Source organism: Gambusia affinis, linkage group LG04 (genome assembly GCF_019740435.1).
Source record: "Gambusia affinis linkage group LG04, SWU_Gaff_1.0, whole genome shotgun sequence".
Lineage (NCBI taxonomy): Eukaryota > Metazoa > Chordata > Actinopteri > Cyprinodontiformes > Poeciliidae > Gambusia > Gambusia affinis.
The window spans coordinates 20,819,638-20,845,088 of record NC_057871.1 but is presented as its reverse complement, the minus strand read 5'-3'; the positions used below and the strand labels follow the sequence as shown (position 1 = coordinate 20,845,088).

The 25,451-nt window shown below is 41.0% G+C and overlaps 4 protein-coding genes across 5 annotated transcripts; 3 read left to right on the top strand and 1 right to left on the bottom strand.

Annotated features, from left to right (window-relative positions):
- The first annotated feature begins 1,339 nt into the window (after window positions 1-1,339).
- Window positions 1,340-3,522, top strand: LOC122829557 (keratin, type I cytoskeletal 13-like). Its single transcript, XM_044114216.1, has 7 exons — window positions 1,340-1,901; window positions 2,009-2,091; window positions 2,178-2,334; window positions 2,438-2,599; window positions 2,766-2,891; window positions 2,989-3,206; window positions 3,311-3,522. Exons 1-7 carry the CDS (start codon window positions 1,407-1,409, stop codon window positions 3,414-3,416), a joined length of 1,347 nt encoding a protein of 448 aa, XP_043970151.1. The 5' UTR covers window positions 1,340-1,406; the 3' UTR covers window positions 3,417-3,522.
- Window positions 3,523-6,127: 2,605 nt separating this feature from the next.
- LOC122829559 (keratin, type I cytoskeletal 13-like) lies at window positions 6,128-8,757 on the bottom strand. Of its 2 annotated transcripts, none has more exons than XM_044114219.1 (8): window positions 8,349-8,757; window positions 7,829-7,911; window positions 7,536-7,692; window positions 6,981-7,142; window positions 6,776-6,901; window positions 6,448-6,668; window positions 6,347-6,360; window positions 6,128-6,256 (listed from the first exon to the last, which is right to left on the bottom strand). In XM_044114219.1, exons 1-8 carry the CDS (start codon window positions 8,691-8,693, stop codon window positions 6,168-6,170), a joined length of 1,197 nt encoding a protein of 398 aa, XP_043970154.1. In that variant the 5' UTR covers window positions 8,694-8,757; the 3' UTR covers window positions 6,128-6,167. The 2 variants fall into 2 exon arrangements, with proteins under 2 accessions (XP_043970154.1, XP_043970155.1); XM_044114220.1 differs by having other exon boundaries at window positions 6,347-6,357.
- A 5,385-nt stretch (window positions 8,758-14,142) lies between these two features.
- LOC122829561 (keratin, type I cytoskeletal 13-like) lies at window positions 14,143-17,106 on the top strand. The gene is made up of 8 exons (XM_044114222.1): window positions 14,143-14,540; window positions 14,664-14,746; window positions 14,877-15,033; window positions 15,593-15,754; window positions 15,844-15,969; window positions 16,569-16,789; window positions 16,899-16,912; window positions 17,008-17,106. Exons 1-8 carry the CDS (start codon window positions 14,202-14,204, stop codon window positions 17,076-17,078), a joined length of 1,173 nt encoding a protein of 390 aa, XP_043970157.1. The 5' UTR covers window positions 14,143-14,201; the 3' UTR covers window positions 17,079-17,106.
- Window positions 17,107-19,558: 2,452 nt separating this feature from the next.
- On the top strand, window positions 19,559-25,451 carry LOC122829560 (keratin, type I cytoskeletal 13-like). Its single transcript, XM_044114221.1, has 8 exons — window positions 19,559-22,731; window positions 22,863-22,945; window positions 23,104-23,260; window positions 23,747-23,908; window positions 23,988-24,113; window positions 24,221-24,441; window positions 24,557-24,579; window positions 24,686-25,451. Exons 1-8 carry the CDS (start codon window positions 22,387-22,389, stop codon window positions 24,748-24,750), a joined length of 1,182 nt encoding a protein of 393 aa, XP_043970156.1. The 5' UTR covers window positions 19,559-22,386; the 3' UTR covers window positions 24,751-25,451.

The following is a 25,451-nucleotide window of genomic DNA, read 5'->3' as shown; positions in this document are numbered from 1 at the left end:
GTTCTGGAAAAGACTGTTTAGTTGGGTCTTTGAAGCACATGTGGTGATGTCACCAGTTCCCCCCTCTGCTCTCTGTTCAAGCTCCTTCTACATCTAATCATTTTCAAGTTCTGCCAATCCTTCAAAGGAATTAAAAAAAAAATGCATTTTGTCAGTGGTGTAGTAATCAAGATGTAATGTGATGAAGAGCAACTTTGTTGTGCATATTATGCCGTTTTGTCTTCGCTTCAGTCTGAAACTGCCCAGAGTCCCGGACATCTGTTTCTTGTTTAGCTCTGAGGAGTCGAGTTTGGACCCTCAAAGTGATAAGTTGCAGCTTGAGGAGAGCTCTGGTTTGTGTTTTCCTGCGCTGTGTGCATGCATCGTCAGCAACAGGCATCCGTCGGTTGGAGGTAATAAAAACCATAAATCACAGACACACACACACACACACTCAAAAAGGGGTGTTGCTAAAACTCAGTGTTACCAACATGACTCCAAATCTGGATTCAAATAGTTAAAACTATGTAATTATTTCCAAAGGTTTTCTGTGACAGTTTGGTTAAATGTTCGGGGTGATATTATGAAACCCTTCAGGATGTATAGAAGCAAACAAGCGAGAGCTTGTTCTCTTTCGGGTTATGATGGGCATGCCAGGACTTCAGTCCAAGAAAATAACAGGCACTTAAATCCATGGTGAGCCAAGTATTGAATAGAGCCAGAGAGAGTTGCAGGAGGAAAAACCCTGCAGGCTGCTGCAGAATAAAAGGAGACTGAAATGTAAGATGTGCACCTTCTCCTAGATAATTTTAAAAGAATGTTTTTCTGAATGCAACGTGAAACTGTATCGGACATAAGCCAAGCTCACCCATCTTCTTGTGTTTGTTCTGATTGGCGTCTTGGCAACAAAACTGGTTTGGGCAGCGCTGTGTGTTTGTTTGTCCGGCTGCGTGTTAGCTATTGCAGAAAATCAAAGGAAATTGCTTTTACCTGAGAGGATCTTAGCAGGACTTAAAACCTGTCCGAGAGCAAACACACAATAATGGGTGTGGCTCTTTTACTCAACCTGTTGCAGACACCAAAAGGTTGACATATGAGCGTTGTTTTAATAAAAACAAACACAGTCTTATGACATTACTGTGTCTTGAGATAGTTTTTAAAAATAATTTTCAGCTTGTTGTAAATTTTTCTTAAAAAATATCCAGTTCTGCATGGTGGTATTTGAAAAAGAACAGTCTGAAGTTGGTGCATGAAGGGTTGGACTCCTGCACCCATTTTAGATAATGTTCTCGCCATCAGTCATCCTGTGGGCTCCACCCATGTTGGCAGTAGGTGCGTACAGCATAAAAAGGGGGCAGCGGCAGAGTTGTGCATCTCAGCCATCTCCTTCCCTCTCGAGCAGACAGACCTCCTGAGCAGCTTCAACAATGAGCAGCCTATCAAGAGTTAGCATGTCCAGCGGTTACTCTGGACGCAACTTTGGTGGTGGAAGCTTGGGTGGAGCCCGGATGCAGAGGCAGTACGCTTCCAGTGTTTATGGTGGTGCAGGCGGGAGTGGAGCGAAGATCTCCGTCTCATCTAGTGGGTTTGGGGGTGGAAGCTATGGGATGGGAGGGGGGTCAGGTTTCGGCGGTGGTGCGGGCTATGGGGGTGGTGCGGGTTACGGGGGTGGTGCGGGCTACGGGGGTGGTGCGGGCTTTGGGGCCGGTGGAGGAATGGACATCAACGTTGGAGCCAATGAGAAAGCCACCATGCAGAACCTGAATGACCGTCTGGCCTCTTACATCGAGAAGGTGCGCAAACTGGAGAGCGCCAACGCCGAGCTGGAGCTGAAGATCCGACAGTACTTGGACAGCAAGACCGGCCCCGCTTCCCGGGACTACTCTGCTTACATGGCCACCATCGCTGACCTGCAGGGAAAGGTACGTTGCATGACTTTCTAGTTCTAATTAAAACATGATTTTCCATCCTGAATGCGTCAAATAGATCCCTGGCAGTCAATATTGGGAGTTGCTTCTTTATCCTGCAGATCCAGGATGCTATTTGTAATAATGGATCCGTCTTTTTGGCCAACGAGAATGCAAAGTTGGCAGCAGACGACTTCAGAACCAAGTAAGAACAGGAGCTTAAGGCTTGGTGTGTTTGTACAATTGGAAGAATTCACTAGAAGACGATGTGTGTTTCTTACTGCCCCGCAGGTATGAAAACGAGCTAAGCATGCGTACATCAGTGGAGGCAGACATTGCTGAGTTGAAGAGAGTGCTGGATCAGCTCACGTTAGCCAGATCTGACCTGGAGATGCAGATAGAGGGTCTCAAGGAAGAACTGATCTTCCTCAAAAAGAACCATTTGGAGGTGCGTCCAGAACTTGAGCAAGTCTACAGCCGCATGCTGTCTCAAAGGTAGCATAAAATCCACAGAAACCCAATTCAACAGAACATGCGCTGTGATTATACAGGAAATGGAGGCTCTGAGGAACCAGATGAGTGGCCAGATCAATGTGGAGGTGGATGCAAAGCCGCAGGTAGACCTGACCAAGATCATGGCTGAGATCCGTGAGCAGTATGAAGGTGTGGCCATCAAGAACCAGAGGGAACTCCAGTCCTGGCTCGACTCAAAGGTGAGCCTTGGTTCTCTCAGAGAAGTTCAGCGGCCACCAGTCTGTTTACGGTTCGGTATTTGCAGATTTTTGACTTCAAGGTGGTCATGGTCACTGAACCCAGTGGTCAACAGAAGTTTAAAAGTTTGATGTGACTCATGACTCTGATGTTTTCCCATATCTGCAGACAGAGACGCTCAACAAAGAGATTGTGGAGAGCACCGAAACTCTGCAGACGACCAAGACAGAGATCTCTGAGCTCCGGCGAACATTACAAGGCCTGGAAATTGAGCTGCAGTCACAATACAGCATGGTAAGTTACCCTGACCTGGCTTTGCTTCTGTTCCCATGAACCAAATGCTATTGTTCTGCTTCTGGTAAATGTATGTATCCTCCGCTCTCCTCATCAGAAAGCGGGTCTGGAGGGCACGTTAGCTGAAACAGAGTCCCGGTACTCTATGAAGCTCCAAGGGCTCCAGATGCAGGTGACATCTCTGGAGAACCAGCTAACACAGCTGCGTGCCGACATGGAACGACAAAGCCAAGAGTACCAGGTGCTGCTCGACATGAAGGCGAGGCTGGAGATGGAGATCGCAGAATACAGGAGGCTGCTGGATGGAGAGGGCAGGTCAGTGGAAAAAAGAAAAAGACAATCTGACGTTTAATCAAAAACTAAATGAAAGCCTCAGCTTTATCTTTATACAAGCGCTGATTGTCTGTGTGTCCTTGTAGCATTGGCGGTAATGTTGGCAGTAAAGTAAGCACCACCACGAAGAAGGTCATCGTGGTCACAGAGGAGATTAAGGACGGCAAGGTGGTTTCTTCCTCCACCTCCTGATGACCTGAGACACACAGAAAACACGAGGACCAGCAGCTGAAGGATGTATCACCATCTGGATCAGAACTGCAATAACACCAACGCAATAAAAGCCTCTATCACTCGATCCTGTCTGCGTCTTTGTAATTCTTGATAATCCCAAGTAAAATTTGTTTTCATTGACACACTATCAACAAGCAGCTAGTGCTTTAAAATGAAAATTGTGCCTTGTATTCTGTCACAACATCTTCAGACTAAAAGGATAAGCCTTTAATATAAAAAACAAACAGATCAACTTGAAATTTATCTGCTTGAAAACATAGATATTAGTTTATAAAAACCTCCTCCTTGAGTAACAATTTCTTATGAGTTGATCTGTTCAGTGTCCTGAAGTAAAATGTTAGGTTTTTTGCGGTACACCAGTATAATCATAATGGGTAACCGCAAAGCTTCCAGGCTCAATTAAATCGTATGTTGGAAGAAAAATTAAAGTTATTGGGTCTTTAAACACATTTATCCCTCTTCTCGAGATGATGAGGAATTTGTTCAAAAACACTGGTCAGGGATGAGTTTAAAATCAACAAGGAGAGAGAAAACAGTAATTTTCTTTGTTGCTTTGCCAGTGACTTAATCCTTTTAGTGTTTTAAAATTGACAGAAAATTACAGGAAATTTATGTCGCTGTCATTTTCAGTCGATACAGATTGTTTTCAGTCTCTCTCTATGTTATTGTTGATGTTCATAAGACAGGCATTATGTGCTGACCTTCTGCAGAGGACGCAGGAATGAGAGCGGTCCAGCTGTAGTTTGATTGTAGGTTCTACCTGTGCTTTAAAGCTACACTACGGCATTTTATGAAAAAATATGTTTTTTCACATTTTTATTAAAATCGTCGCTGTCATAACTCTATAACATGAGACATGCCCCCCCTGGACCTGCTGCCATCTGAAGAAATACTCTGCTCCTGCTCAAATCATCCATGTGTACGCGCTTCTCCCAACCTCCTCCTTGCTCCCTGATACTCTACAATGAAAGCTGTGAATGCTGAAGCTATTTAGCATAGCCACCGAAGATAGCGGATAAACTGGTTTCCTGGTACGTTGTTTCTCCACTAACAGTTGAATGAGCATCTCATAAAAGAGTGGTATTGACAGCGCTAAGATATTCCTCCTGGCACTGCTTGGTTGTTTTTGACAGGGACGGTGCATTTCTCAGGGGAGATCAGAAGACCTCAGTCTTTTCACAGATTATTTGTCTCACATTACGCTGTCACAGTGACAGTTCTAACAATAGAACAGTATTTTTTTTAAATAAGGTACATACAACAGCTTTGGGTGTTTTTTCAGTGTGACACTGAGTGCATTCAGATATAGTGCACAAGACCTGTGCTTTAGTTTTACAAACATGACTTTTCTGAATTTTATCAAATTAATAGAACCCCACGGCAAAAAAATAAATAAATAAAAAAATAAAAAAAAATAAATAAATAAATTTAAGAACATTGTTTTAAATATATTTTTTAATTATTTATTAAGTCACACACAGAACTTAATAAAAAAAGTTCTGTGTTTAGTTCCTCTAAATATAAGAACGTCTATAGACAATCTGTGAAAACTTTCACTGTTATATTCTCGTTAGGAATTCAGATGGGAGAAGGAGATATTTATGACAAATAATAAAACACGTAAGTCTGACACTGTGATACGGAGAACATTACAGGGGAGAGAAAATGGTAAACGAGACAAACCTTTGTTGTAACCTTGTGCATATAATCATGTCTTATTGCTGTATAGTTTATCTACAAGAACAAAACAACCAAAAAAGACATTTGAAACAATTCAAGACACAAGTAGGCTGGGTTCACTCCTTGGGGTTGCACCCGATTTCTCCCTATCAGATTTTGGTCCAACACCGAGCTGCTTAATTACCTTAAGGCCAGAAATAAGCAGCCAAAACATTTCTATAAGACATAACCAACCGCGTGCGCACGTTCACATGCACGCGATGGTTTTATTCCTTTTAAAGAAAAAAAAGCTTTTTGTAAAACTGCCTTTCTTGTTCGAGCCGCCTTGGAGCCTCAGTCCCATAATTATCAGATTTAAACAAACATGACGCTGAAAAGATTCAGTTAAAGGAATGGCTCGTTGATAATCCCAGTTGTCAACCTTACGTACCACTGTTAGACTTGCTTTTGCTGCCCTCTGCTGTCACCCTGTCTCGGTTGTGCTGATTGTTTCTGACTGATGTTTGTCTAACAGATGCTGTCTTTTAGGCTCCCAAACTCTGGAGCTCTTTCGCCACTGAGCTAAAGCTAAAGACACACTTTAGCATCTATAATAGTGCCCAAAAGCATTAGCTTAAGCCTGGGCAAAGCTGCTTACACGGGAAAACGTAATGCATGTCCTTTTAGCACTGGCCATTCTGCTTTTTTTTATTTTCTTCATTTTATCCCCCTCTCTTTTCTTATTCTTCAAAAACTTCCTATAGTCAGGTGTTGAAAATTAGCAAGGCTGTTATAACACACAAAAAACATCGCATCTCGTATTCTGGTGTATAATTGTCTATAATTAAATGAATAAAATAAGATGGAAAAGAATATTGGTATTGTAAATTTATAGTTCTACTTCTAATTTCGTAGGGTGTCTAAGAACTGCAAGTGAAAAATTGCATTTAAGCTAACTGGCATTTTGACCGAAATGTTATTAATATCCACACAAGAAACACACAAGAAAATTCGACTGCAAGACCTTTATTAAATTTTGCTCGTGCTTTTTCACACTTTAGAGGAAGACGAGGAAGATGAGGAAGACACCACCTTTCCATCCACAATTGTCTCCTCCACAACGATGGTCTTTGTGACCACTGCAAAAAGACAAGCAGGATTTATGAACAAATTGATGTCTTAAAGATTAAAATACTTAAAGGGCAAATTTAGAAGAAAATTCCTCTTACCTTGTTTAGAGCTGCTATTTGAAAAGGAAAAAAAAGAACTGATTACTTCGTGTTTATTTAATCTTACTCATAAAGTTCTCTTCATCTTGCCCGGCTCTCACCTGAAGTCCTCCCCATCAAGCAGCCTCCTGTACTCTGCAATCTCCGCCTCCAGACGGGTCTTGATGTCCAGAAGATTGCCGTACTTCAATTCGTTTTCTCTGATGTTTTCACTCAGACTTGACAACTGAGCTTCCAGGCCCGTGACGACATCCTGCAGACCTGTTAGCTGGGCAGCAAACCGTCGCTGAGTCTCTAGCAGAGATGCTTCTAGAGACGATTTCTGTCGAGGAAGGAGAAAATGTTTTGTTTTTTCATAATTTGGTTCAACTGCATGGGGAGGTAAACTTGAACGGAGTGAAAATGTGACAAGGAAAATGTGAGGCTTACCATACTCTGATGTGACTGCAGTTCAATCTGATATTTCTGCAGGGTGTTCTTCAGTTCTTTAATCTCAGTGTGGGATGTCTGAAGATTGCTTGTTTGTTCTGCTACACCCTTCTCCACCACTATGACCTGGACAGAATCGCATCAAATGTTGTTGGAGTCCAGTGAAGCTCTATTGGACTGAAAGGGCTGCAGCTTTGTGTCTCACCTTGTTCTGGTACCACTGCTCAAGATCCTTGCGGTTCTTGGCAATAAGAGCCTCGTAGTGCTCCCTGATCTCCGTCATGATCCGGTTCAGGTCAACTTGAGAACCAGCGTCGACCTCCACGTTGACCTGGCCGCTCATCTGGTTCCTCAGCTGAGCCAAGTCCTGCAGGGGAATTAAATAATCTTACAGGAAGAGAACAACATATGGGAATGTGAAGACAGCAAAGGGCAGACCCAGGAAAAGCAAAAATGCCGCCAGGTCTTTCATTTAAACGCAACCTAAAGTAATATTTCATCTGTTTTATCTGGGGCGAGAAAGAAGTAATGAGTTTTATCTTTAGCACACAACAGAAATATGAGTCAAACTAAGGTTACTAGTAAAGTAAATAGCTGCGAATAGATGATTTACAACCAGTGTTAATTAATCATAGTCGGATCGGGCCAATCCGGCTTCTGTTTAGGCCTGGTGTGGACAGACATGTTGACTTATCAGGCACCCCAAAGTCGTCGAACTTGTTTCTTTGCCACAGGCTCTCGGTTTTCTCTGCAGCTTTACCTCCTCATGGTTCTTCTTCAGCATGATGAGCTCCTCCCTCAGAGTCTCCTGCTGACTCTCCAGATCCATTTTGCACATAGTGAGATCATCCAAAAATCTCTTCAGTCCAGCGATGTCGGCCTCTACAGCCTGCTTCATGTTTAGCTCGGTCTCAAATCTGATAAGGAAGGGCAGAACAGGTCAGAGAGGTTTCAGGCAGAAGAGGTTTTCTGTAGGGCATGAGTTCACGTTGTGATGCATTAGCAAAATGTCACAGCAGGAGCTGGGAGTAAAAACTCAGAGAAAACACTCACTTCATTTTAAAGTCGTCAGCAGCCAGTTTTGAATTGTCAATCTCCAAGTAGATCCTTGCGTTGACCATGGTGGCTTCTCGGATCTGAGGATGGAAAAAAAAAAAAAATCAGGGCTGCTGTTCAATAAAGGTGAGCATATCTGTATTTTTTTTTTCTTAGTGTTACCTGATGACAAAGAGTAGACAGAGTATTGTGCTTCATCCACAAATATGGTTTGATTATGTTAACTTAACTTTTAAAAAAAGTTTTAATTAATTTAATCATGAATTTAGAACTTAACTCATGATTAAAATTAGCTATTAAACAAGGACTGATAAAATCAGCACTCCAATGAGGCCTGAATTTGTTATGGTAGTAATTTAAATTTCTTAACCGCACACTTTGAAAGACATCTAACAATCTTAAAACATGGCACCTTCACAGACACAACATGCGAAAAGATCCCTCATCGACCACAGAACATTATGTTGGTTAGATCAGACCTACAAGGGTTGCAGCTTTCTGGGTGTTTCCTTCTTACCTTGTTCTGCAGATCTTCGATGGTGGCCATGTAGGCACTGTAATCATGGCTGATCACAGTTTTGCTTGTGTACCACTCAGCGATCTGCTTTTCCAGCTGTTCGTTCTCCTTCTCCAGCTTGCGCACCTTCTGCAGGTAGGAGGCCAGACGGTCGTTCAGGTTCTGAAGCGTGGCCTTCTCGTTGGCATCAACGTGGAGATCGAGATTATTGATGGCTCCTGAACGGGACAAGTAGTCAATCTGGCCTACGGAGATGCGGGTGCCAGAACCTCCTGCTCCGCCGTAGACACTCATGGTCTTCTGACCAGTGGACCTCTGGCCAAAGGATCTGGAGGAGAAAGACATCTTGGAGAGTTTTGGATCTGAACCAGCAAGAACAGCTGTAGATGACCTGTAGTACAAAACACCGCCGGGACTCTCTGGTTATATAGCAAAGTGGGAAGGGCCTGGAACTTCACATGAAAGGAGGAATGCATTTGGCAGATTACCCCTCTTCTGTCTAATCCCTTCTTTGCCATGGGTGTGGCGATCACAGGGTAGGGGTTCATTTGTCCACCATCAAGTCAAACTCGTAAATCCACTTTTTCTTGTTCCTAAAGGGCATGGTAAAGTTACAAACATGTTTTTTTTCCATCAATGGCAAACTCAAGTCACTGCTTTACAATGAATATATATTAAAAAATATTTTTGGTCTTTCTGCTGCTCGTATAGTGACAGAATTGACACATGCCAGTGACACTTTCACCTCTGTGAAAAGTGGACTCATCGTCTGTAATATTCTCACCAGCCACACTTTTTGCTTCCACTGCTTATTATCAAAGGGTGACACACAAGTTTTAGCAATGAAAAACTTCAACATAAATTTCATTTTTTTGGGTGTGTGAACAGCTTAGATTGCAGATGTTAACATTTATATGAAAGGTACTTATAGAGACTATTAACACACATTTTGTGGTGACACAGATATATACTTTTTTAAAAATATAGCAACATTTTTACTAAACGGATGAAATTAAATCTTTCTAAAAATGTAAATCTTTTAATACTGATGGTTTTTTGCTTTCATCGTAAAAAGAAGTACAAGTACCCAGCAGCTCCAATTCACCTAGAGCTGTCTGACAAAAATGTTTTCACTGCAACAACTGCTGCAGTTGCTACCGTCAATGTGCTACCGGTACTTTGCGGTAGTTAAGTGACATTTGCTCAAGAATTTCAAAACGTTTTCTTCAGGGCAGTATGCTCCTGGGATCTTCGCAGGAGTTATTCTTGGCAATGCTGTAAAACATTTCTTCACAAGCAAAGTGGAGGTATTTTTATCAGTGCAACCTGTTTGTGTTCGTAAACGATAAAAGGTTTTGCGAAGGTATTTTCACTTATCAAAATAACAAGATGCTTCTAGTTGGAATAAATGCACCGCCAAATTTAAAAACCCTCTAAACCAAAAGTATATTTTATTTACGTGTTTTTATGAGTTTATACTCATTGTAGCTCCTATGTTTGCGGTGCCTGTGATGTATTTTTTTTATATAAATATAGTTGAAAGCATATCGTTACAATGCTTAGTTGCCTTTCATTGTACAAATGTCAGAAGTTATTTGTTCAGCCGTCAAACTGATAAGCAGGGTGAGGCCAGATACAGTGAGGAGTGAAGGCTTTATTTGCACTTAAAGAATGCTGGGCAGGTAGTTCCTTCTTGTGCAACTGTGATACAAAATGTATCAAAGGCAGAACATAAAAAAAATAAAAATTTTACCTTCTGTGCTTCTGTTGTTTTAAAGATTTTAGACTAAATTCATGTTTGCACGAAGTGACTTGTCAGATGTTGCACAAACCTTTTATGTAAGCACTTCTCTCTATAGTAACTCTAAAAGGCAATGATGACAGAAACCAAAACAATGAGCTCATCTCTCCAAGCAGGAAAAGGCCAGAAGGGCAACAGAAAGCCACCAATTTCATCCTAACATTACCATCTGGATTTATCTGAATACACATTGTTCTTAACCTCTAGAACCCTAGAGGTTCCACCGGTGGGTCCAAAGTGATTGACATGCGGTAAATATGAAACAATTATGAGTACTTTTCCAAAGTGCTTCTTTTGCACACTTAGATGTTTCCTGTGCAGTCAACCCTCCAGCCAGCTGAAGCAAATAGCCGTCCATGCTCAGCCTGTTTCAGCTGGTTCCTCTCTGTGAATGGGTAGATGGGTTTTTTCTCCCGTCATTGCCTTTTTAACCAGGTTAGGAAACTGAACAGAAACATGGGGTTTTAGATATTAGCAACTGATTGAAATGTGTTGCACTGAAAAAGATTGGAAAGAAGGTAACCTAAACTGAGTTTCTCTTGTTCTTTACTTTGTGCAGTGGATAGATAAACTAAATTGAACTAAATAAATCTGGGTGGTGACTAATTGTTTCTGCAATGTTCCTTACATTTTCATTTTGGACAACCTTCATAGATTAGGTGCTGCTAAGGTCTTTCCCCATATAAGTGCTAAAAACTGCAATCTCACTTTATCACTTTGCACTAAGTGGCACTAACATATTTTTGCAACAAAAACAAGATTGCATTCACTGGCAATGCAGTTGTTTACTGAATGTAAACATGTACATATATTTTACACATGAGAGTTGGTTGCATATTTTAAATTCTGTTCATCTTTATGTTATAAATATGCCATAAATAAGGTAAATAAGTTGACAGAATCCATGCAATAAACTGTTTTTTTCTCATTCTGCCAGTCGCTAGAGGGAAAATAGGATAAACACTGATTCATTTTGTTTCGGAATAACATTAAAAAAGGTACCTGATAACTCCACCTGCAAACAGGTTCTTTATGTTTGCATTTTGCAACGCTGTCCTCTGTAGCTCATGAGGCTGTTGGCATTTTTAGAGCATTTAGGTGGCGCAACATTTTGTAACGTAGAAGCTAGGAGAATTTTTTTAAGCAAACAAGTAAAAAGAAAATACAGTTGCTGTGAGACAAGCTTGTCAAGGTGATCAGGTCAACTAACTGAAGTGACACCGAGACTTTTGAAAGAGGAGGGAGTGACTGCAATACCCGGTTTCAGTGCAAATGCTTATTAAAGAGACTGAGTTTCTGAGGTGCTTTCAACATCAATCAGGAAAACTCTCCACTGGCTATTAGATTACGTTGATATTTTCTTATTTATTATTCATTTACTTCATCGGGGGATACAATTGTTCCGTTATGTTGCTAGGAAGCTTTTACATTTCTAATATCACTGTGCTGTGGTCCTGCGGAGAAGCAGCAGCATTAGGTTCAATAAACTCTTAGAGAATGAATGGAGCAATAAAACCAAACCTATTTGAGTCAGAGAGCAAGGTGTCACGCTTGTTTCTCCAATGGATTCTCATGGATCTTTGTTCACAAATAATGATTCCTGATATTCCTAGGTTTAGATTTTCATTGTATAACAGCTTATCTCTGTGAAACCTATGAATGTGAAAACTGATTTAATGATTTTCCACATCTGGATAATGTGGAAAGTGAAATAAATAATGTGGGACAATTAAAGTTGAAGATGTAGAAAATATAAGTTTCCACACGGATATTCTGTAACGTAAAAGACAAAAGCCTGAGCTTGTTTGCATGACACCTTTTACTCGTTGGCAGCCCAGCATATTTTTGTCTAACTCCTTGACTGTTCTGGTTTTTTAGTTACTATCAGATATATAAACTCTTTAAAAACATCATAAATGACAGTTTTACAGGTTTTTGGTCTTTTAATCTCCTCACTTCTGTTTTTAAAACTGGATCACAACAGTATCAGTGATCACAACTGGGTGATCACTGATACTGGAAGGGAAGTTTTTGTTTCAGCTTATTGCTGAAATGAAAACTTCAACAATGTGTTGTTCCATCATTTTTGGGAGCTGGTGGGAGAAACAGATTATAAAACCCATCTAATATTTATAAAAAACAAAAGCAAAAAGGAAAATCAGATGAATTATGGGACATTTGGAATTTGGAAAATAAAAAATGCAGCAGCAATGAAAGTAGCTTAAACAGTGTCTAATGATCAGAAACCAGTTTATAAGTGGAGATAAAACATTCTTTAAGCTGTTATTTGTGGCTTCAGCCTGTTCACTTTGGTTGCTGGCAAAAGCAACACAGCCAAATATCCAGGCTATGTTGTGGAAAAGCAGTTTTAGAAATGGAAAGACTACAAGTAAATCTCCAGCTTCAGAGCAAAATGGCCTCTTTGAAACATCTTTTGTACGAAGAACAATTACAATTCAAAAAGCAACACAGCCAAATATCCAGGCTATGTTGTGGAAAAGCAGTTTTAGAAATGGAAAGACTACAAGTAAATCTCCAGCTTCAGAGCAAAATGGCCTCTTTGAAACATCTTTTGTACGAAGAACAATTACAATTCAGTAGTTAAAAGGAAGCTGGGGAGAGAAACAAATGCTGTAGCATTTGATTAGCTGAAGAGATTTATGGGGACAAGGACACTGACCCTGCATGTGCTCTCTTTTTTATGTGCGGTTTCAGGAACTGACGGTCTGATGACACAACAACCCCCCCGCCTGCTTCTCCTCTGTCTGACCGTGACATCTGCCGCACTCTTCCTGAGCATCAGGCTAAGACCGCGGGAGGGCTAGGATGAGTTTGTGCGACCTACAGCAATAAATTATTTTTTTACAGTCTATGAATTAGTATAGCCAATTATAATAAAAAAATCAAGACCTTTCTTTTGGTGTATGGTATTTTTACAGTATTTTATATGTGCGTTTATGTAAAGTTAATTGCAATGGACCCAGCACTGAGCCATGTGGTACACCCTACTTGATTTACGTTAAAGATTTATCATTGACATGAACGACCAGAATTAAAATGATCTAAACCAGCCTAAAATGTCTATTTGATACCTACAACATATTAACCCTGTGTAAAAGAGCAATGTGGTCAACAGTTTGAAATGAAGAACTGAAATGTGACTGGCCAGTTTAACGTCCTTCGTCTTCAATATCCTTGTTAAACATTAATTTTTAAACACCCAACAAAGTTAGGTTTTTTGTGGATTATTGTGTGATCTTCACACGTCAGGAAAGAGCTCTGCTTAAATTAGCTGATTTGAACAGTCAGAGGGATGTTGAATTTATCTTCTCACTGCAAACAGTGAACAGGAAGCAAGTTAAAAAAAAAATCACATGGGGTGCAGCAAAGAGCCTTGAAGTCTCTGTAAAAAATCAATTCATGAAATCAACCCAATAACCTGTTTGTGAGGCCTTATTCTGTTCCCCCATCAAAAAACTTTACTACAATTGTAGAGCTATTTGCTTCGGTCAGAGGAGAACGAGAATTTGATTTTCCTCAACAAATTCTCCTGGTGCGCCTGGTGTGTAACAAAAAGTGAATGTGTACTGTTACTGAAAACATTTAGTAGGAGTTGTGTAGCAGTGGGCCATTTCTTCTTCCTGCAAACTTTGCGAGAAGTTATGGTTGTTATTGGGGGAGGGCGCTGTACCCGCCCTCCCCCAATAACGCTGCTACAGAGCCGAGCCGGCCGGAGGAAACGCGGTCACTTCGAAATAGAGCCGAGCCGGTGCTAAAAATAGATAAAGCATAATGTCTTTCCGCCTTTTCATTAAGAAACCAAACAAAATGTGGATCCACAAGTTTGACTTGAAAAGATAAGAATCAGCCCCCTCACTGTTGATGAAACCTTTGCATAGCAAAGTGCAGGATGTTATCTGTGAGCAGCATTCCTCCTTTCACCTGAATGTCCAGGCCCTTCCCACTTTGCTATATAACCAGAGTCCCGGCTGTGTTTGTACTACAGATCATCTACAGCTGTTCTTGCTGGTTCAGATCCAAAACTCTCCAAGATGTCTTTCTCCTCCAGATCCTTTGGCCAGAGGTCAACTGGTCAGAAGACCATGAGTGTCTACGGCGGAGCAGGAGGTTCTGGCACCCGCATCTCCGTAGGCCAGATTGACTACTTGTCCCGTTCAGGAGCCATCAATAATCTCGATCTCCACGTTGATGCCAACGAGAAGGCCACGCTTCAGAACCTGAACGATCGTCTGGCCTCCTACCTGCAGAAGGTGCGCAAGCTGGAGAAGGAGAACGAACAGCTGGAAAAGCAGATCACAGAGTGGTACACAAGCAAAACTGTGATCGATTACAGTGCCTACATGGCCACTATCGAAGATCTGCAGAACAAGGTAAGAAGGAAACACCCAGAAAGCTGCAACCCTTGTAGGTCTGAAATTTGCAAACTTTGGAGTATAACTCTGCCAAATTGTAAAAAGGTGTATATTACCCTGATGTTTCTTTTTCATCCTCAGATCCGAGATGCCACCACAGTCAACGCTAGGGTCCACTTGGAGATTGACAATTCAGAATTGGCTGCTGATGATTTTAAAATGAAGTGAGTGTTTTCTGTAGCTGTTTACTTCCATCTTCTGTTGTAACATTTCATTCATGCATCACAATCAGAAAACCTCTGCTCATAAGTATGACCTGAAACCTCTCTGGCCTGTTCTGCCCTTCCTTATCAGATATGAGACTGAGCTAAACATGAGGCAGGCTGTGGAGGGCGACATCGCTGCACTGAAGAGAGTTTTGGATGATCTCACTCTGGTGAAAATGAATCTGGAGAGTCAGTGTGAGTCTGTGAAGGAGGAGCTCATCGTGTTGAAGAGGAACCACAAGGAGGTAAAGCTGCACGTCCCTTGCAGAGCAGCTTTCAGGTTTACTGATGTGTCAGCATGTCATTGTGTCTATGTTTGTGGCCGACACACATAAAATCAGTAGGATGGCTCATTTCCAGGCCTCTCCAAAACGTAATGGCTTGATTTATTGATGAGGTTATTGAACTTTTTGATTCGGGTCTTCTTCGTCTAGAAGTTACATGATTTAGACTCTGAAGGAGAGTTTTGTACGTCTGGTCTACCCCATGTCTGAGGACAACGGAAAAAAACTGAGAAATATTTTAATTAATTTGTGTTAAATTAATTGATTTCTCAGTTATCCATTGTCTCAGCAGCAGCTGTTTACTGAAGGAAAACGTTTCACTCTAACTTCTCTCTTCATGTTGTGCCAACCCAATCATACATAATTTATACCCCTGTTAAAAGAGAGGAAATATTGCTTTAGATTTCTGCTGAAGTAAACCGCTCTACTGCATTTGGCTTCACCCCTTCACCGCCCTCCTCACATTTAGTTCTTGTCTTCTTCCATTTACTCAACCCTGTTATTTGTTGAACACCTGCAGGACATTTCTCTGCTGAGGATGCAGGTAGGCGGCCAGGTTAACGTGGAGGTCGACGCTCCTTCTCCAGCAGATCTGAACCGGATCATGACGGAGCTCAGGGAGAACTACGAGGCTCTTATCGCCAAGAACCGCAAGGAACTTGAGACGTGGCACCACAAAAAGGTGAGACATAAAATCATATTCAACATAGCAAGAACCAATCCAGAGGCGTCCGGAGTAGTAATGATAGTTACTGCTGATTTTCTGCCCAGATGACATCGGAGGGGAAGGGTGTAGAAGAACAAACAACCAGTCCGGACGGATTCCGCTTGGAGATTAAAGACCTGAGGATGGTTGTGCAGAGGCTTGAGATTGAACTGCAGTCCAATTTAAGTATGGTATGTCCTATCCCTCACCGAGACATTTACACGCCCCATATTGGTCCGTGGAGATTGAAAAACTGACATTCAGCCTGTATAAAGCCTTCATTAATTCGTTTTATGATTTCCTTTATATGACCAAGTTTGTCCCATTTATTTCACAAATTATTTTTTACATGTAATTCAAGTTAATGCATTTAATTTTCCAAGAAAAATGCAAACTTTTTCTTCTAAAATCCTACTAAGAATACAAAGTAGAGATATCTATTTACTTTTTTTTTTTTTTTTTTTAACCAAAGCCTAACCAGTACAGTTAGAGAATTGTACATTTTGCTACGTAGTGATGCTGTTGTTGGCTTGTACATGCTGTTTGATGTTGTTTTTACCAGCTACATTTGGAAACTTTTCCCTGCAGTAATGTCAACTCATTGTAAACAAGACGGATACAGAATGCAACATCTTTGCACAATATATAAAACTTACAGAGTTCTTTAAACAAAACAAGCTGATGCAGGTTTCCATGAGGGAATGTTGCATTTCATTATTACCAGAAGATGATAAATCATTTACCAAGACACAACTTAACGTGTCTGTTCATTATCCATCCTTTCCATCAGAAATACTCTCTAGAGGCATCTCTGCAAGAGATTCAGCAACGTTACGCTGCCCAGCTGGCAGGTTTCCAGGTTGTGGTCACGGGCCTGGAAACTCAGATATCAGATGTTAACGCTGCGCTAGAGGAGAAGAGACAGATGTACAGCACTCTTCTGGACCTCACAACCCGTCTGGAGGCAGAGATTGTAGAGTACCGGAGGCTGCTTGATGGGGAGGACAACAGGTGAGGGATGGGAAGATGCATGTCCACTAATATTACACTTAATGAACAAAACGTAGATAAAGTAAAACTAAACATGAACTAATGTTTTCTTTTTATTCTTCTCCAACAGCAGCTCTAAACAAGGTAAGACAGATTTTTTTCCTGTCAGTGTTTTCCAATTATCATCGTTTTGCAGAATGTAAAGTATCAATAAATCTTGTTTCTTCACTTTTTTCCAGTGATAACAAAGACCACCACTGTGCAGGAGACATATGTGGATGGAAAAAAGGTTGACTCCTCCAAGAGTTGATGTGGATCAGATCAAGTAAAAAGAAATGGAAAGAAACCGCAAAATACAGCTGCAGCTGATCTAGCGTTTCATGTGTATTTATCAAACACATATAGACCAAAACAGGATTGTTTCCTCTATTATTATCGTTCACTTCTCTTTCTTTACAGATCAAAATCAATCTCAGTACCACAACTAATCTGAACCAATCAGAGCTCAGGGATTTATCCCATTCAGAACAAACGCTAGTTTGTTCTAACTTTGGATCCACTCACTAGTTATTATCAGAAATTATTTTGTCCACTGCAATTCCTTTATAAAATCCAAAATCATGCATCTTATAATAATTAGTGTGTTTGAATAATTGGTCCTAAAAAACAAAACAGAAAGACCTTCAAAATAATGATATACTGGGTCCAGTATACACTCCAATGTGTACTGGACCCAATGTTGTTTGTTCACATTAATATGCGCTCATTGAAATGAATGGGATCACACATGGCATGAAAATCACAAAATGACACCAGGAAGCAACCACATCTTTGAAGAAGATGAAATAAGTAGAGAGGGATAATTTAAAATATAATTCTAATCTGCAGAGTTCTGCTGAAATATGCATTCACGTCTTCTTTGTATTTGATGCCGTCTACATGTAATCCATCGATTTAAATCGCTACACAGAATAACCTGCAGTCAGGCAGACATTTTGTCATATTCATTAGTTTACAAGTTTATGCATACATGACCAAAGTATTTGGTCCTCTGCCTTCACCTATAGTGTCTGTAAAAATATTCTCTCTCTTGGGTGTTTTATCCCTCTATTGCTTCTACAAATCAATCATAATCAGCAAAATTGAATGTTTTTGACTAAAACCTTTACAAAAAAAAAAAAAAAAACTCCTGTTAAATTGACTTCTACAAATAAAAATGTTCAATAAAAATAAGTGATTTCATAAATATTTACCCCTTCTAGTCTCTATTTAGTAGTCGTACATTTGGCTGCAGTGACGGCGTGTAGTCTGTGTGGCCAGGTCTCTCTCAGGCTTCTTGGGGATTGGCTGTGAACAGCCCTTTTCAAGTCTCGCCACATAATCTCTGTCTCAGATAGTGATGCTTTTGCAAATCCTCCTAGCCAACCAAACCCAATCTCTTCCAGCAGAGGGTCCCAGGGCTCCACCGGTACGTCAGACCACTTGGGACGTCACAATTCCTTCCCCTGATTGGTTCTTGGGGGACTTGGCCCACTCTGGGGGATTTCTTCTGCAATATTTTCTAGTAATCAATCCTGCCCCGTCCGTCTCTGTTATTGTGTTCTTGAGCAAGACGCCTGTCGGTGGTGTTCAAAGGCCGACGGCGCGGTACAGCAGCCTGGCTTCAGTCAGACGGGCCCAGGGCAGCTGTGGCTACAGTTCAGTAGTTTGGCATCAGTGAGTGAATCAGTGTGTGAATCAGTGTGTGAATCAGTGTGTGAATCAGTGTGTGAATCAGTGTGTGAATGGGAATGACTAATGTCGCCTTAGAGTGTCATAATACAGTGATATATGTAGGTCTGCCACGATAACATATTCCGCTGGACGATAAATTGCTCCAAAAGTTACTGTGATAAACAATAACATTGTATTTTTTTTTTAGACTATCTTGAAGTAATATAATGATAATTGCATAATAATGCAAAAACACATTCTTAAAAAAAATCAATAAACTTTAAATTGTGATGAACATTTAACACTGGAACTGAAAGACATTTAAAATATCCAAAACAAATAAACAAAACAACAAATAAAATGAATTTTGAAGTCTGAAGAGCCGGTGGAAAAAAACTTTTACCCTCCCGCTTTTGGTGGAGAGAAAAAACTAGATAAACAATAAATCATGCCAGTGGAAATTATTGAGTTTGTTTTAATTTATTATGCGATTAATGGATTTATTGATTATTGCAAAAGGCAGAGATATATGTGTAATTACTTCCACTGATGCATCTGGACAAATTGTCAGTGATGTTCCTGGAGTCATTGGGTGTTTCGGATCTTTCCGAATCACACAGACTTTCTCCAAAGACTTCTTCCAAGTGATCTTTCCATTGGACTGTCGGCTCCAGCAGCACAGCTTGCTTGGTGACCTCGGACACAAGGACGTAGGTCTGATGTCATTCCATTTCATTACACAACAAACAAGATATCTTCAAAATCCTTGGATCCACCAGTTTTTTTTTATGTATATCATCTATAACTACAGGCAACTGTAGTCGTAGATACTTCTTCTGTCATGCAGGTTGTGTTAGAAAAATATTGTGTTTGAGAAGCCGGATATTCTCGAGACTGATTTTCTCCAATAAATGAATGTGATTTTTTTTCAATTCAGATTGCAGACTGTTCCAACGCAAATTTTTTAACATGTAGAAGCTAATAAGGGAGTAAAAAATGGACTCTCATTGCACAATGTGGGTGAGGCAGACTGAGGAATCTCTGCCTCTCTAGAGTGTAGCACTAAAAGTGAGAGGAGTGTCAATGATCTGTGAAGCAGGAAGAGAGAAGAAAGGTTAATGTTGCAATCTAGTGCAGCCGGCAAAGCAAAAGATAAAATCAGCCCTTTGCTAATAGTTCTCTGATGATATATCAATTTGCACATTTGTACAGACTATGCAATATGACTTTACAAGCTGATACCTTTCTAAATTCAATCAGTGCTTTTTGTGTTTTCATGAATTAGTTAAAACGGTAAATGGACTGAACTTATGCAGCACTTTTTCAGTCAAACTGGACACTCAAAGCACTTTACACTAGAGCTGCATTCACCCATTCACACTCACAAATGCGTACATGTTTATGTACTGGCACATAGATTGGTATGGAAGTTGGATTCAAGTGCCTTGGATTTAAGTGCCACATCGTGTGACAGGAGGAAGCTGGAATAAAACCTAGAAACTCTCCAACTGGAAGACAACGACCCACTGAGCCACAGCTGCCCCTTCAAATGGACAACACAGACCATTATCGCTTCAATATGCAGTGAGGCACTAAAACATCTGCCTTACTGATCTGAAAAGCATCCGCCCAAATATGTTTCCTCAAAGAAACTATCTATTGAATGTTGCTCTAGGAGTGTCTCCTCAGATCAGAGCACAGATCAAGAGGACAACTGATGCCTGTAGCAAAGAAAAGTGCAGTTTGACTGTATTTCCTTGGTGCGTTTGCCTCAGTCTGATTAAAGTGTGATGCATTGTTAAGCTGGTGCAGATAAAAAGCAATGACATACATTGGTCAAGAAATGTATTACATTATTATTGAAAACAACATTTATTTCAGAAACTTAATTTACGAACTGAAAACATTAGATAGATGAATTACACAGAAGCCTTTATTTCTGCCAACTATACTATGACGATTTATCTGCTACAGCTCATGAAAATACATTGCACTTTCAATATTCCATCAGATCAATAAAAAAAAAACTTCAAACACATATATGTGGCTGAATTAAAAATATGTTTAATGCGTGCGTAAAGATTGTTGTTCTCTAAAGGTTTCTTTAGTCTGAAACAACAAGCCTTATTCGAAGGCATAAGTCTGATTTATTAGATGTGTTCACATGTCCCCTAGAGGGGCTGCAGTAATCCCTGAGGGTATTTTTTTGACTTTGGAGGATTCAGGTCGAGCAACATTTTATGTCATCACACTGTTAAAAAAAAAAGATCAACAAAAAAATGAAAGGTAGAAAGTTGTACTGCAAGCTTGTCCTGATAATAAAATTTGATGATTGAAGGGCCCTCGAGGCGAGTGCGTTTGTCAAACTCTGCTTTAATTTAAATGTAAATTAAACCTGAATGGTGTAAATTTTGCATAAAAAGGCTGGTTTGGATGGACTAACAGCCTTTTATTTCGGTATTATCTTAATTTAATCAAAAATGCTCCGCTCATTCTATTAAGGCACCAGAAACTGTTGACTGATGTCCTCTGCTGAGTGGAAGGAGCGAAACATTTCTGGAATGAAAAGAAACATTTTTGGAGCTTCTCTTTTTGGCCTCACCCTGTTCATCAGTTTGACAGCTGTCTGAAGTTGTGAAATGATTGATTACAGAAAAAAAAACAGCAAAGCATCCTTGACGTGTTCTGCTCAGGGGTAGAGCCAAACTGGGGAGAAAAGTTGGCCCAGGAGTTCCTTGCAGACTGCTCAGTTTGAATTTTTAATGTAAATATGTATTTCTATGTGTATAATAAATTCATGCTGGGCAGTTGAACGTGGGACAGTCTGTCAGGAGCTGCTGGGCCAATTTTGTCTCTCCGGTTCACCCTTGGTTGTGCCATAACACAAATATGATTGGTTCTTACAAAGGACTTAGTCTATAACGATAAATATCTATAGCAATCATGCATTATTAGGATAACCTCAAACAAAGTGCATTGTGAGCTGAGTTAAAGAAAATGCATATTTGACTCTTTACAACAAACGTCTTGAATAACAAAACAGCCCTGGTTCAGAGTGGGCGTAACCACGCCCCTCCAGGTTTCATCTCCATCGCCCACCTGAGCGTTGAAGTCCCCCAACGGGACAAGGACGTTCCCAGGTGGAGCCCCCTCCAGCAGCAACTCTACTGACTCCAAAAAGGGTGGATACTCTGACCAACCATTGGGCTCGTAAACACAGACGAAAGTCAGAACCTGATGTAAGCGGAGAGAGACTATCCTCTTGTTCACTGAGGTGAACCCCAACATTCAGGGGTTCACCTCTGCTGTTGTTGAGGTTTCTACCTCAACATCTGCTTGGACAGCCTCTGCACACCTACTTAGTGGCTCAGTGACTCAAGGAAGTAGGAATTTGTCCTGTAAATGATGGTTCAAACCCCCTCTATGTCCATCTCAGTTATTGTGTCCATGGGAAAAGCACTTCACCCAGCTTGCCTGGTGCTGGTGGTCAGAGGAGCGACTGGCATCTGTTTTATGTCAATAAGTCATCAAATTGCATGCATTTTCAGCATTATGCTAAGTGGCTCCTGCAGTGTTGCATAAATTTATCCAATCTTTATCTATTTTCAGATATGCACAGAAGAAAATGATAAAGGGTTTCATCTAATGACAGTCCTTTGGTGATAAAGACAACAATGTGGATTCACAAGTTTGACTCGAAAAGATAGGAATCAGCCCCTAAGCACTTGTCTCCACACCCAAGGTGATGAAAACTGTGTACGGTATTATCTGTCAGCAGCATTCCTCCTTCCGCCTGAATGTCCAGGCCCTTCCCACCTTGCTATATAACCAGGGAGTCCTGGTGATGTTTTGTACTGCAGATCATCTCCAGTTGTTCTTGCTGATTGGGATCCAAACTCTCCAAGATGTCTTTCTCCTCCAGATCCTCCGGCCAGAAATTTATCGGTCAGAAGACCATGAGTGTCTACGGCGGAGCAGGAGGTTCTGGCACCCGCATCTCCATAGGCCAGATTGACTACTTGTCCCGTTCAGGAGCCATCAATAATCTCGATCTCCACGTTGATGCCAACGAGAAGGCCACGCTTCAGAACCTGAACGACCGTCTGGCCTCCTACCTGCAGAAGGTGCGCAAACTGGAGAAGGAGAACGAACAGCTGGAAAAGCAGATTGCAGAGTGGTACACAAGCAAAACTGTGATCAGCCACGATTACAGTGCCTACATGGCCACCATCGAAGATCTGCAGAACAAGGTAAGAAGGAAACACCCAGAAGTGTGATCGGTTTTATAAGTTTACAAGTTTTGGAGTATAACTCAATGTCAAATTGTAATAACTAAAAGAAAGGTGCATTTTGCCCTGATGTTTCTCTTTTTTATCCTCAGATCCGAGAAGCCACCATGGTCAACGCAAGGATCCATTTGGAGATTGACAATTCAAAACTGGCTGCAGAAGACTTTACAATGAAGTGAGTGGTTTTTTCTGAGTATTTTCTCCCTAGCAACTCTTGTAAGATTTCACTCATGCATCATAACGTGAACTCATGCCTTACATAAAACATCTGCTCGTATCTAAACCATGAAGCCTCTCTGACCTGTTCTGCCCTTCCTTCTGAAATCTTATCAGATATGAGACCGAGCTAAACATGAAGCAGGCTGTAGAGGCCGACATCGCTGGACTGAAGAGACTTTTGGATGATCTCACTCTGGTGAAAATGGATCTGGAGAGTCAGCAGGAGACTCTGAGGGAGGAACTCATCATGCTGAAGAAGAACCATGAGGAGGTAAAGCTGCAGAGAAAACCGAGAGCTGTAGGAAAAAACCCGTTTGTCTGTACCAATTCTACACAGAACAATAAACTACTTGTTTGTTATTGACAAAACTGTTTCACATCAACTATTAGTAGCAGAAATTTACAGTAGATAGTTAAAGTGTAACCCCTTCTCTAGTTGCATGTAACAAATGAAGAAATCTTATCTTCGGTAGTAAATCAACAGCTCAGTAACTCTATGGATTTTCCACTGCTACCACCTTCTCTCTTTAAATTTCTGTGCATTGCTGTTGTCTCCTCCTGTTAGCAAATGTCTGCTATTTGTAGATAAAACTCATTACTTCTTTCTTGCCCCAGATAAAACAGATAAAATATTACTTTAGGTTGCGTTTAAATGAAAGACCTGGCGGCATTTTTGTTTTTCCTGGGTCTGCCCTTTGCTGTCTTCACATTCCCATATGTTGTTCTCTTCCTGTAAGATTATTTAATTCCCCTGCAGGACTTGGCTCAGCTGAGGAACCAGATGAGCGGCCAGGTCAACGTGGAGGTCGACGCTGTTTCTCAAGTTGACCTGAACCGGATCATGACGGAGATCAGGGAGCACTACGAGGCTCTTATTGCCAAGAACCGCAAGGATCTTGAGCAGTGGTACCAGAACAAGGTGAGACACAAAGCTGCAGCCCTTTCAGTCCAACAGAGCTTCACTGGACTCCAACAACATTTGATGTGATTCTGTCCAGGTCATAGTGGTGGAGAAGGGTGTAGCAGAACAAACAAGCAATCTTCAGACATCCCACACTGAGATTAAAGAACTGAAGAACACCTTGCAGAAATATCAGATTGAACTGCAGTCACATCAGAGTATGGTAAGCCTCACATTTTCCTCGTCACATTTTCACTCCGTTCAAGTTTACCTCCCCATGCAGTTGAACCAAATTATGAAAAAACAAAACATTTTCTCCTTCCCCGACAGAAATCGTCTCTAGAAGCAACTCTGCTAGAGACTCAGCAACGTTTTGCTGCCCAGCTAACAGGTCTGCAGGATGTCGTCACGGGCCTGGAAGCTCAGTTGTCAAGTCTGAGCGAAAACATCAGAGAAATGGATCTGAAGTACGGCACTCTTCTGGACATCAAGACCCGTCTGGAGGTGGAGATTGCAGAGTACAGGAGGCTGCTTGATGGGGAGGACTTCAGGTGAGAGCCGGGCAAGATGCATGTACAATAATATTACAGATAATAATAAAATAAAAAGAGTGAGCAAATGTAAAATTTAATTAAGTGTTAATTGTTCTCTTTCCATTTTCTTAAGCTCCTTTTCAAGCTCAAAACAAGGTGAGAAACATCTATTACATTTCAAAATGAACAAAATATGAGGGTTTGTAAAAAAAAGAAAAAAAAAAGTCAAGAAAAAACTAAGCTTATTTCTCCACTTTTTCAGTGATTACAAAGACCATCGTTATGGAGGAGACATTTGTGAATGGAGTCAAGGTTGAGTCCAAGTAAAAAATAAAAATAAATGAAAAGAATTGAATTAAAAGAAACAAGTCAGCAAAATTCAATAAAGATTCTGCAGTGAAGCTAAAGTTTCTGCCATTTGTTATCTATCTATGCATCTATCCATCCTCTGGACCCCCCCTGTACTCTGTATTCCCTGCAGACTTTTTGTGATGGTGTGTGGTGCCTACAGTTATGAGAATCGGAGAAATGCACCAAAGCAATTGAGAAAAACCCTGTAACTTCCCTCAGTGTTTTGATCCAATTGTGCCCAACTCTGTAAAACATTTAAACTTAAAAATGGAAACTCTTCTGCAGCCTTGACAGTAAAGTGCCTCCACTGTATGTGATGACAGCTCAGTAAGTGGTGTGTGTGCTGAGTGTGGCAGCCGTCCTCCGGTCAGAAGGGGGGCGCTGCATGCTGAAAAGAGAACTGGGATGCTGAGGGAGCGAGGAAGAGACTGCATGTGTAGAGTGTGAGCGTAGCTGACGACCGGAGCAGCGACTAAGGAAAAAGTCTGTGCAGTTTTCTACTGTTAGCTGGCGCTATTAAAAGTTAACTTCCAGCCACCGTGTGGTTCATGTCCCAGGCGTATGAAGGAGTTAACCCCGAAGTAGATGTCACTTCGGCCCTGGAGAAAGAACTCCCCTGAGTCTCCCGACCACAGTCAGAAGACTGAGTAGGAACGGTTAACACAGTAGTCAACCAG